The sequence below is a fragment of the Capra hircus genome, chromosome 23, assembly GCF_001704415.2.
Source record: "Capra hircus breed San Clemente chromosome 23, ASM170441v1, whole genome shotgun sequence".
In the NCBI taxonomy this organism is placed as follows: domain Eukaryota; kingdom Metazoa; phylum Chordata; class Mammalia; order Artiodactyla; family Bovidae; genus Capra; species Capra hircus.
In genome coordinates, this window is record NC_030830.1 from 20,520,318 (window position 1) to 20,533,787 (window position 13,470).

At 36.8% G+C, this 13,470-nt stretch overlaps 1 protein-coding gene across 1 annotated transcript; it reads left to right on the top strand.

Annotated features, from left to right (window-relative positions):
* Positions 12,526–13,470, top strand: LOC108633428 (olfactory receptor 2B6-like). Its single transcript, XM_018038648.1, has one exon. It carries the CDS (start codon positions 12,526–12,528, stop codon positions 13,468–13,470), a length of 945 nt encoding a protein of 314 aa, XP_017894137.1.

The window sequence follows — 13,470 nt, forward strand, 5'->3', positions numbered from 1 at the left end:
TTCTCTTAGTTTTTATAACTGTAAGCTGTGTCTCCTATTATCCTCACAGTTAACCTTTTTAATTTTCAGTTACTTAATTTCTCACATTAAACCTAAATCAATAAGAAATTTATACTAAAGAAAATGAACCTGTGATCTCTACCGTTTAAGAACTCTCCTTAAGATGAAAACGTGCACTAAGAACCGACAAACCGAGTCATAAATCAACATGTAAGTTTATCCCTAATTTACTCAATCAGTAATAACTTATGCACCATTGTATGTTTATCACTGTGAAGAATTAGAATATCCTAGAATTAATGAGGAATAATATATAATGCTGCTGCTGCTGCTGCTGCTGCTGCTGCTGCTAAGTCGCATCAGTCTGTGCGACCCCAGAGATGGCAGCCCACCGGGCTCTCCCATCCCTGGGATTCTCCAGGCAAGAACACTGGAGTGGGTTGCCATTTCCTTCTCCAATGCATGAAAGTGAAAAGTGAAAGTGAAATCGCTCAGTCGTGTCCGATTCCTATAAAATATATTTCATTATTTATGAAATGATTAAAATTAATTGAAGATCATGATAGATGCAAAATAAAACAAAAGGGCAAGTATATCGAATATCTATGTGTTTAAGAAATTCATACTAAAGGATAGATCTATTGTAATTGCTTCATAAATCATGAAATTTATTTTATAGGGGATTCCTGAGGTTCCCTTATAACTCAGATGGTAAAGAATCTGTCCACAATGCAAGAGACCGGTTCAATCCCTGTGTTGGAAAGACCCCCTGGAGAAGGAAATGGCAACCCACTCCAGTATTCTGGCCTGGGAAATACCATAGATGGGGGAGCCTGATGGGCTACAGTCCATGGGGTCGCAAAGAGTCAGACATGACTGAGCAACTATCACTTTCACTGTTTATTATGTAGTACTTTGAAGAAAGAGATAAAACTGCAAATATACGTGGAATCAAGAAAGTTGCTTTCCAGGAAAGAATATTCTGAATCTGGTAAGGCTTAGAGGGCATAATCTTTGAAGGATGAAAATCACATCATTGGCTTCCAATGATGTACATCAAGAATAAAAATAATATGGCACCTTACATTTTGTAATTGTATAAATCTTTGCTGAATAAAAAGTTAAGGTGCATTTTTCCAGCTTGACATATATTTTCTATTTTATCCTCATAACCAGCTATCTAAATAGATTTTTTGAAAAATGGTTCTGATTAAACATAGCAAATTTAGCAAAAATATTTATTCCCATTCCTTTCCAAAAACCATAAAAATTGTATTAAATGAAAAATTGTATGAATCTGTAAGAACAAATCAAACTGAAGCCAAACTATGAGCAGAGAAGAGATCTATAAACATTAGGGAGGTGGAAAGTAGGTGCTTGTGTGCTCAGACACTTCAGTCATGTCCAACTCCTTGAGACACCATGGACTGTAGCCCACAAGGCTCCTCTGTCTGTGGGAATTCTCCAGATAAGAATACTGGAGTGGGATGCCTGATTCTCCTCCAGGACTCATCCTGACCCAGGGATCAAACTTGAGTCTCTTTTTTAATCTTCTGCATTGGCAGGTGGGTTCATTACCACTAGCGGTGGAAGACAGTAGGTGATTTATAGAGAAAAGTATGACATCTGACTGCTTTTAAAAGATTGGGAGGCAGAAATAAAACACAGCAGCCAACATCCAATGCCTCAGGAAATTCTATTATCTTCAATTTCAAAGATATCCAGAATTTCACCACTTCTCTTGCTAAGACCCTGCTCTGAGTCTCCATCATCTCTCAGCTAGATTGCTGTCTTAGTATCTGTTTTTGTAATCACTTCCATGTTTCCAGGGAATTCTAGACACAACAGATATTCTGAAATTCAAGGTCAATCATTCATCTTCTCATTTCTCTTTTTAAAGCCCTAAATGTCTAAACACAGGAAAAGCCCAAATTTTTACAGTGGCATCTACTGACCTCATCTCCCAACTCCCTCCTGACTCACTCAGCTCAGCCTGTTGGCCTCCATGTTGTTATTAAAATACACCAGGTAAGGCCTTTGCCATTCTCTGGCTGGGAAGCTTTATACCTGCTTGGCTCACTTCTTCCTCTCCTTCAAGTGTTTAAATCTCACCTTCTCAAGGAGAGCTCTCCTGACGGCTCCGTTTAATTCTACCATCTGTCCATCTCATCCACTGGATGCTTCTCTTCCTACTCTATGGTTTCTTTCACCCAGAGCACTTTTCCTCTTCTGAAATACTCTACAGCATAATTTATTAGGCTTATTTGTTATTATCTTCCTCCTTCCCCTTAAATTTTAACTTCAAAGAGACAACAATCTTTGTTACTGGCTGACACATTCTAAGTGCATGGAGTGGTATCTAGCACTCTTAAGCAATGAGTGACAATGTTTGAAAATGTTGAAATAATTTAGAAATATTCAAGAAACTGCCAGGTGAAAACTCTAGAAGAGCTGAATGTACTTTCTTGTCATAACAGAAAATGGAGGTTGAGAGGATATGGAATACTAGCTTCTGCTGTTTGTTTTTTTAAACTATGTAGAAATATTTGACTTCATATTATTTACATATATCTTTGAGAAATCATTGAGTAAAAAGTCAAGTCTTATGAAAAATAAAGAGATGCATATAAGGGGAATTTGGTTAAGGTAAGATGTTGGTTTATTTAATTTCAAGCTTTGAAAGTGAGTGAAAATGTTAGTCACTCAGTTGTGTCCAACTCTTTGCAACCTTATGGACTGAAGCCCACCAGGCTCCTCTGTCCATGGGATTCTCCAGGCAAGAATACTGGAGGGGATTGCCATTCCCTTCTCCAGGACATCTTCCCGATCCAGGGATCGAACCTAGGTCTCCTGCATTGCAGGCTTTAAGCACATTTTTTTCACAGCTGTCAACATATTCTCTTTATATCCCTCAGGAAACCTCCCATGAAGGACACCATAGTTGTGTAGAGTTGTTTTATCCTTATTATTGTTAAAAGTTTAAAAAATGTGAAAAACCTAGTATTTCTTGAAGACAAGAAATACACATAGTAAGACTCTTCATGGGGCAAATAAACTTCTCCTTCCCTCCTGACTCCATGATTGCACTCTGCTCTTCCTGATAGCTTCTGTATACAAACTAGCACACTTAGGGTATGTGCAAGTGTGTTTTTATACATACGTTTATTTATACATGTATGCTGATAGATAAATAAATAGCATCTTGTGTCATCAGTACCCTCCTGTAACTTTTTTTCTCAAATATATATACCTTAGAGACCATTCTAATTCTGTAGCCATAGACTTGCCTCGTTAATTTTAATAAATACATAATGTTACTTTGTAAAGACATATTTAACAACTCCAGGGCTGGTAGTCACTTATGATGTTTGTAGCCTTTTGCTAATGCAAACAGTGCTGCAGTAAAGGTCTTTGCACATCCGTCTCTGCATGCCTGTGTGAGAATGTCTGTCTGGGTGAATTCTGGAAATGGAAATGCTGTGTCAGTAGATGTACATTTTTGCACATAGTATATAGTCTTATGGGATTCCCTGGTGGCTCAGATGGTAAAGTGTCTGCCCGCAATGCTGGAGACCCGGGTTCGATCCCTGGGCCAGGAAAACCCCCTAGAGAAGGAAATGGCAACCCGCTCCAGTATTCTTGCCTGGGAAATCCCATGGACAGAGGAACCTGGTGGGCTACAGTCCATGGGGTCGCAAAGAGTTAGACATGACTGAGCAACTTCACTTTTCACATATAGTCTTAAAATACTCTAAAAAAAAAAAAAAAAGCTAAAGCAAAATGGCTTTTCAACATGACATAAAGTATTTTGCTGTTTGCAATTTGATAAGCAAAAATTATTACCCATTTAATATAATTTGCATTTTTGTATGTATAAGAATAAACCACTTTATCATATATTTGAAAGTCAACCAAAAGCCTATGTTCTGTACCTTTGCTGTTGTTTCAGTTGGATCTTTTTTTTTTTCCATACTGATTTTTTTAAAATAATTGACATGTATATGTTGAGTTTAGCCTGTTTTAGTCTTTCACATGGGACTTCCCTGGTGGCTCAGACAGTAAAGAATCTGCCTGCAGTCTGGGAGACCTGGATTCCTCCCTGGGTTGGGAAGATTCCCTGGAGAAGGCAATGGCTCTGCACTCCAGTCTTCTTGCCTGGAGAATGCTATGGACAGAGAAGATGCTTCACAAATATTTTTGGAAGTTTATCACATTTTTTGTTTCATTTTGTGTATCTTATTCATCTTTACAGAAATTTTTATGTAACGAATGCTTTAATCATTTTAAGCCCTGAGTTTTAGTGATTTTTTGAGTGATTGTAGATCTTTTGTATGCTATTATCTTGTTTCTACACTTACAGTTTTTATTGTTTTGGAGTTAATTTGAAGGTAGGAATTTATGATCTTTTTAAAAAGATTTTAATCAGTTGGCACAATCACATTCTATTAAAAAATTATCTTGATGACATGAAATTATAATAATATAAAGTTCTACCTTTATTGTAAAATAAACCTTCATGCAAATTTGGGTTTATTTCTGAAGCTTGATAGAAATTCCTCTCAAAAAATTAATTTCATATCATAATCTGAAGCCAAGTAAGTCAGGAGTTGAATAACCAGAATTTTTATGATAAAGACGTACAAAGTCTGGCTTTTGGAGTTATTTATCCAAAATTACAGATTTAATATTTATAAACAATCACAGCAGCTATATGTCCATTACTTTTCCTACTCCATATGTATTGTGAAAGGAAAAAGGAAGGCTAATACAGCAGAGACATTAGATAAAAACATGTTGAATTTTAATTTTGACATTCGAACTGGGGAGTCTGGATTAGTATTACTCAGTAACTTGGAGGAAGAAAACCTAGATCGAATTTAGAGGCACTAGTTTTATTCCTGGTTGAGTCCCTTGGACTTCAAGGAGATCAACCCAGTCAATCCTAAAGGAAATTAGTCCTGAATATTCATTGAAAGGACTAATGCTGAAGCTGAATCTCCGCTACTTTGGCCACCTGAGGCAAAGACCTGACTCATTGGAAATGATCCGGATGTTGGGAAAGATTGAAGGCAGGAGGAGACGACAGCAGATGGGATAGTTGGATGGCATTACTGGCTTGATGGACATGAGTTTGAGCAAGCTCCAGGAGTTGGTGATGGACAAGGAAGCCTGGTGTGCTGCAGCCCACGAGGTCACAAAGAGTTGGACATGAATGGGCGACTGAACAGATTCTGATTCTACTTGGCTGTATATTTTGGGCAAGTTATTTTATTTTTCTGAGTTTTAGAATTATCATTAGCTAAACCTAAATTTTGGAGAAGGAAATAGCAACCCACTCCAGTATTCTTGCCTGGGAAATCCCATGGATGCAGGAGCCTGGTCTGGTGGCCTACAGTCCACAGGGTCGCAAAGAGTTGGACACGACTGAGCAACTTCACTTGCAAACCTAAATTATCAAAATGTATACCCCTAATTTATACAGTGACTATGACTACCAAATAAATAGACATCTTATGTTGATTAAATAGCTTTTATAATAAATACAAATATAGAGTGAGAATGAGGAGCCATTATGGTGGTGAAAGATGAAAAGAATCATAATTTAGAAACGTTACTTTTGCAACTATACCTAGTTGTCCTATTTTTCTCAGAATAGTAAGCATATGTAAAGTATGGTTTTACCTATTTAATATTGCATAATATTGCTATAGTTATTAATATATTGACATACATTAATGTATTACTATAATATATAATATATAAATTAATCTATAATATATAAAATTATATATAATATCTACATACCATATACTCTATCTTAATGTAATTATCAATATGTATTAATATAATTATTAATATAAAATATCAACAACCACTAAGTCTTATCGGAATTGATTTGGTTTCCTCTTAAATGACTCCATACTGATATGCCCAATGTTTGGGTATCATTAGAAACATTTCCCTGGTTGTCTTTGCGGTTGTCTCACCTTCTAGTCCCTCTGGTTTTTTCTCCTGGACATGCTGGTGGTATAAATGCTAATTATGCTGAATCTCAGAGGTTTAAATGGAAGGATGAGCCAAGATAGGAATAGTATGACAACTCCTGGGAGAGCTTCCTGTGGATCTATGAATTCTATGGATAACCTTAAATTGGAGTTAGCTTCTTAAAGTTGACCCTCCAGTAGGTCAGAGAGAGCCTGGCTGAAACTCTGCAGAACTGAGAAGAAATGCAAACAGAAAACCAAGGTCTGGGTATTATGGTATTATGTTTCAGCCACAGGACAGTCTCCCATAACTCCCCCCACTCTGTTATGCACTGAACAACTGATGAATTACAACTCAACCTCAAGTAAGTGCAGAAGGAATTTGGGGAGGTAAGGACAGTAAAAAATGAAGTCACCTTGCTCTGTCATTGGTTGCTTTATAAGATGGAGTAAAGGGACCATTCAGCAGTAGAATGCTAAGTGATTTTCTTTTAATTTTAAAAGGTTGATTCCACAGATGCATATATTTTTGTTTGAGAGGAGAACAATGAAATTAGGAAAAGTGTACAGACCTAGGATTCAAAATCTTATTTTATTCAAATTTTTGCTTCTGAGTTTTCTAGGTTTATATACTTGGGTAAGTCCTGTAACTTCTTGCTGTTCGAGTTTCTTCTCTTCTATCATTAAAAAAAACTTTTTTACTTTAGAAGGTTATTATGATAACAAAACAAACATACATGTGAGGAAGATTGCTATATGAGTACCAAAGCAAATATATATGGGGTGTGTGTATATATATATATATATATGGTTACATATATGTTTATGGGAAATTTGATATATTCTGGTGTTTCTAAATCCTAGGTATACATTATTTTATTATGAGGAAAGCTATGGGAAAATATAAATTTACTATTAGTGTTAGGTACCTTTGGGACTTTATATTTTCATTTAAATATTTTTAGGTGTGTTTTTTCTTATCACTTCTCTAGATTAAAACTACTTTTTGTATTGCAAGTTTGTGAACAACAAGATACTGATTTTGTCTAGATAGCAATTAAGCTCTGAAGGTCCTATTATTCAAACAAATCAGACTGTTTAAATCTATGACAATTTAGAACAGAGGAGTCCAATAGGCAGAGAGCATGGCATTGAGATCACAGCAAAGATCCTCAGATAATATCTGAAATAAATTAGAGGTGAAATGAATTGTTTTTATTTTGTCATAACATATTATATTTGAATCATGCTTATGAAGTTGTTAAAGAGTATATCAGGATGCAAACATCTATAAAAATGGCCAACGTTTCCCTAAGCCATGTTTTAAGATACTTCTTTCTTGCTGCCCTTTCATTCCTTTGCAGGTCCTATTTGTGGAGAAGCACAGATTCTTCTGTCTTCCCAGCTCCATTTTCTCATCCTCTGGGGGGTTCATCAGCATTTCCTTTAACTTCCTATTTAGACAAATTAAGCTCTACTAATCCCATAGTTTTCATACACAACCAGAAAGGCAAAAACTCCCCACAGCCCTTTCCAGGCAAATTAACAACTACTGGATTTGGACTCACCCCTGTAATCTTTGCATTCTATTTTTTTCTGTTTCTCTCTCCTGTTGCATATTCAGAAGACACATTTAACTGATCATCTGCATTGTGCTGGACAAAACAGTATGCTCTTTCTGTCTATGTATATCTTTTCTCTCTCATTCCCATTTTTCTTTCTTTTTCTACATAATTCTATCGATTCTTTTTTCTTTTTTTTTTCTTTCTGTCCTTGCCACATAGCATGAGAGATCTTAGCTCCCTGACCAGGGATCCAACCCATATCCCCTGCAGTGGAAGCACAGAGTCTTAACCACTGGACCACCAGGAAATTCCCTCTTTCTCCTATTTTCTTTCTTCATTTTCCCCCCTCTTTCCTTAGCTGTTGCTATCATTTTATCATCACTTATTTTGTCACTGTGTTTCAATATGCCTTCAATGTTTAGGAATGCTGTCATGTATTCTGAAAACCAATAAAACATGCTACATATTTTCCTTTTAAAATTTTTACTCCTTCCTGGAGTAAGTATGTGATTTGATTTTATCCATAACAGTCCAAGCTTATCTCAGAAACTTAAAGGCATGCTGGATCCATTTAGAGGGATATAAGAGAAAATAATAAAGATTGGGAAAATAGCAGAGCAGTAATCTGTGAAAGGTAGGAGAAAATTTTCAGCTTTCTTTAGATTTGAAAATAGTGTCTGAGTGCAGGTAACTACAAAATGAGATCTTGAGTCTTTATTTAGCAAGAAAGCAATTCAGAGAGGGTGAATTCTATAATTGTATACTTTATGATTCTAATTGGAAATACTCATGTGCTCATCGAGGGCATCCTTCTATAAAGTAACCCTGCAACATGTGAGTGATATTTCTTTGATCAAAATGGATGAGGCAAAATTTGGTTCAGACATTATGTATAAAGATAAAAGTGCTTCTCAGTGTTGAATCAGGATCCTATGTTTTATTTCTATAATTTCTAATCAACTGGCAATGATATCTGTGCCATCTCTTTGCAAATAAAATATAATGCCAAGCATAATCATATTTCCAAGATTTTATTTCTAAAGTCCCACTATCATATGATAAGAAATGGGAGAAGAAAAGACAGTGGATAAGACCAGTTTTAAATGAAGAGTGTTATTCTATATATAAGGATAGGATTTATAAGGGGGAGTCTCAGAAGATAATCAACTTGACTTTCCACAGAAGTTCACAGGTACTTGAAAATTTCCAGAAACATTTTTATATAATTTTACCATGTAAGTAGTCCTACTAATATTTCACCTACTGCTTTAATTTCCCTTAACATTATAGTTTTTTTCTTGATCCAATTATCATGCGAGCAGTATGGAATTTGAAGTGGCAATCAAAATCCATTGATTTTGATAAGTAAAATAAATGTATTTATTGATTGATTAGTTGCATTATTTTGGGAATGAGCAAAAGCCTTAAAATATTTGCTCTAAGGGTAAAACAGGGTATATTTAAACTCTGCTTTAGTTTTGGGGTATGAAATGAAAAAGTAAAGCTGTATCTTGGTTCTGTTGTGACAAAATAGCAATGAAATGGATTGAGGTCATAAATTCAAGGGTGTTAACATAATTTAACATATAGGAAATCCAAAGGGAAGAGGTTCACAGTTGTTGGTTTCAATTGAATTAAAGTTAATTCAGTTCAGTTCAGTTCAGTTGCTCAGTCGTGTCCAACTCTTTGCGACACCATAAATTGCAGCACATGAGGCCTCCCTGTCTATCACCAACTCCCGGAATCTACCGAAACCCATGTCCATCGAGTCATTGATGCCATCCAACCATCTCATCCTCTGCCATCCCCTTCTCCTCCTGCCTTCAATCTTTCCCAGCATCAGGGTCTTTTCAAATGAGTCAGCTCTTCACATGAGGTGGCTAAAGTATTGGAGTTTCAGCTTCAACATCAGTCTTTCCAATGAACAACCAGGATCGATCTTTTAGGATGGACTAGTTGGATCTCCTTGCAGTCCAAGGGACTCTCAAGAGTTTTCTCCAACACCACAGTTCATAAGCATCAATTCTTCGGCACTCAGCTTTCTTTATAGTCCAACTCTCACATCCATACATGACCACTGGAAAAACAATAGCCTTGACTAGACGGACCTTTGTTGGCAAAGTAATGTCTCTGCTTTTGAATATGGTGTCTAGGTTGGTCATAACTTTCCTTCCAAGGAGTAAGTGTCTTAATTTCATGGCTGCAATCACCATCTGCAGTGATTTTGGAGCCCCCCAAAATAAAGTCTGACACTGTTGCCACTGTTTCCCCATCTATTTCCCATGAAGTGATGGGTCCAGATGCCATGATCTTCATTTTGTGAATGCTGAGTTTTAAGCCAATTTTTTCACTCTCCTCTTTCACTTTCATCAAGAGGAAATTAAAATGTAGTAAACGCTTGTTATGTTTAACATACACTCTTACCTCTATCACATGCTTACTCTTCAAGAGTATACAATCCATCTGGTCAGGAAAATAGGACAGGTACAGAAACAAAAGCAAATTGCATATATATATATATAATTTTTATAAAATATGGAGTGTACCAAAAGAGAATTACAAGTAAAGTGCTCTAGAGAATTAGAAAAGGAGTGCATAGTCATCCAGTTGTGTGCAACTCTTTGTGATCCCATGGACTATAGCCCACCAGGCTCCTCTGTCCAAGGGATTTTTCAGGCAAGAAATACTGTAGTGGATTGCCATTTCCTTCTCCAGGAGATCTTCCCAAGTCAGGGACAGAAAAAAAGGAGAGTGGGGAATAATTTGGAACACTTTAGTACTTGAAATGGCCCTTACAGGATGGAAAGCAACAACGGTGTCTCATATCAGCATAAATGCCAGTGAGAGAATGAAAAGTTTGGATAAAATGGAATGATTTGAACCATGATTATAGGAGACATTGACTGTAAGTCTGCATTTTAATAAAAGGTGTTACAATGTGGAGATTCAGTGCTGAATTTTGAGCTGAGATGTGTGTGCCTGATCAGATTTGAACTAAGGAAAGACTGTTCTACAAACATGTTAAGATGCTTGGAAGATGAGAGAGCCATAAGTAAGGAGACCACTTTGAAAACTAGAAGCCATGGAACACTGAATTATTTTCACTGTGTCTGTTTTAACTTTTCTGCGTAGATATAAATTTAATGGATAGATGCAAGAGACAAGTGTTAAAGAATAGTTGGTCCAGTCTGACAACTTGGATGACACATCGGCAATTGTAATTCAACGATGACAATTAGGATCCCCCCAAAATTGTGATTTTATAACCAAAGCAAAGAAATCAGAAGTGTGAGACAGATGGGTAAGAAGCTCTGTTTTAGAGTTAACAATTCTGAGCTTTGGGCTATGAAGCAGGCACTTCTCCCTATGATTTCTCACTGTCACTCACCCCCCACACACACACAGTCTAATTTCACAGCTCATTGACACCAATGTGAAAAAAAAAACCTGACCTGACCAACTAAATCCAATAATTCTACCATGTTAAGGACACAAGAAGATTATAATGTAAGGCCAATTAAAAGAATCAGAAAAATAAGTAATCAGAGGTTCCAGGGCTATTTTCCTAGTAGTCATATCATATTTATTATCTGTCGGTATTTATTATCTGTTACAAATACCATTCTACACTGTTTATAGCTGCACAAAAATTAGGAAAGTCCAATAGTTTAGGGAATTCATAATTTTGGAAATAAATCATAGTTATAGTATTATTAGCATATGAAAATGACTGAGTTTACATTAAATCACTTAGTCCTATGAGATGCATATAATTATGCTCATTTTAGAGAAAAGAAGATTGAAGTACAAAAAGATTAAATGACATTTCTAAAATCACTCATCTGGTAAAAGGAATCACTGGGATCTGAAGAAAGAAGGAAAATGTCTTTTATAAAGTAACTTAAAATGCAAAATTTGCCAAAACCAGTGAATCAAACCTAAAGAGATTTTAGAGAATAAAAAATTAATCACTAGAGTTTCCTTCAGGAATTTGTAATAAAGGAATCGTGTGGTTTCGATGGGGGAAGAGTGAGATAGAGGCACCTCAAATGGTAGAAATATTATAATTAGTAAGTAAGAAAACAAAATAAAGAAGGAAGGGAAAGGGGGAAATGTTTAATGTGCTCATAATTATCTTGAGGAGTTAGAAATTTGCATATAAAAATAAGAGAAATTTACTTAAAGGAGCCAAGTATTTGAAACTGTTTTTGGTGTTTTCACTCAGGTTAGAAATTGATCAAATTTATTTAGGTATCTGTTGAGGAGCATTTCAGAGCAAGCAAGTTTCCAATGCTTGATTGTTTTGTGTGTATGTTATTTGGTTGAATTTTTTGTTTCTTCCTCCTACTTTCAAATTTTCTTAATAGGATCAGCACTAATGCTTGGAAGAGGTAAAAGGAGTCCTGATACTCCATATTTTCACTGTGCAAAATCTATGACGTGCTCCAGTTCCTGTGATGTTTCTGACTAGGATCAGTTTGAGGAAGATGAAGATACCAAAATGCCTTGGCTCCCCCTGAACTGCTGATCCACCTGCCTTCATGCTGTCCTTTGCTCAACCTATATTTGGGAAACTCTGCCTTCTTGCAATCTGTTTTCATCTATACTCTGTTGTTTCTGTTAAATATTCATGACAAGTAGGGCTGAAGGTAGTTCTATTGAAACTTTTTAGAAGAGAAGACAAGAAACTCCAAAGGAATGATAACTAACCAGAAGACTTCCCATAAGGAAAATTTTTCCACTTATTTTGCTGGTTCTTCCTATTCTTTTCTTAATACTCTTTCAACATTATACTGATAATGTTGGCTTGATATTTCATCATAATTGGAACATAGATGCAGATTAAAGCAGAAATGAGAGTTTCATCTTAGCATCTCTGGTTTTTAGTTTCCAGTGGCTTCCTTTTATCATTGATATCCATCCTTAGAAGTGAGTGTTTAAAAGTCTCAGCTGGAATTTCTCCCATCAGTGCCAATATGTGGGTCAGTAATCAGAGCTCACTAGATGATTTTATCTTATTGGGATTTTCTGATCGATCCTGGCTGGAAACACCACTCTTTGTAATCTTTCTGGTGGCTTACATCTTTGCCCTGTTTGGAAATATCTCTATTATCCTAGTTTCTCGCCTGGATCCCCAGCTGGACAGTCCCATGTACTTCTTTGTCTCTAATCTATCCCTTCTAGATCTCTGCTATACTACCAGTACTGTCCCACAGATGCTAGTCAATCTTCGGGGACCAGAAAAGACCATTAGCTATGGTGGTTGTGTTGCCCAGCTCTATATTTTCTTGGCCTTGGGTTCTACGGAATGCATACTTCTAGCCATCATGGCCTTTGACCGTTATGCTGCTATTTGCAAGCCCCTTCACTACCCAATCATCATGAACCAGAGACGCTGTATCCACATGGCCACTGGGACCTGGATTAGTGGCTTTGCTAACTCCCTTGTTCAGTCCACTCTCACCGTGTTGACCCCAAGATGTGGACAGAGGGTGATGGACCATTTCTTCTGTGAAGTTCCTGCTCTTCTGAAACTAGCTTGTACAGATACCCATGTGAATGAGGCTGAGCTCAATGTGCTAGGGGCTTTGCTACTTCTGGTGCCCCTCTCCCTCATCCTGGGCATTTATGTGTTCATTGCCCGGGCAGTAATGAAAATCCGCTCTGCTGAAAGTCGCTGGAAGGCCTTTAATACCTGTGCTTCACATTTGCTGGTGGTCTCTCTCTTCTACTTTACAGCCATCACTATGTATGTCCAGCCTCCCTCTAGCTATTCACGGGACAGAGGGAAGATCATGGCTCTCTTCTATGGAATCGTCACACCCACACTCAATCCATTTATCTATACACTGAGGAACAAGGATGTCAAAGCTGCCCTTAGAAGGGCACTAACTAAGGAATTTTGGGTCAGGACAAGATAA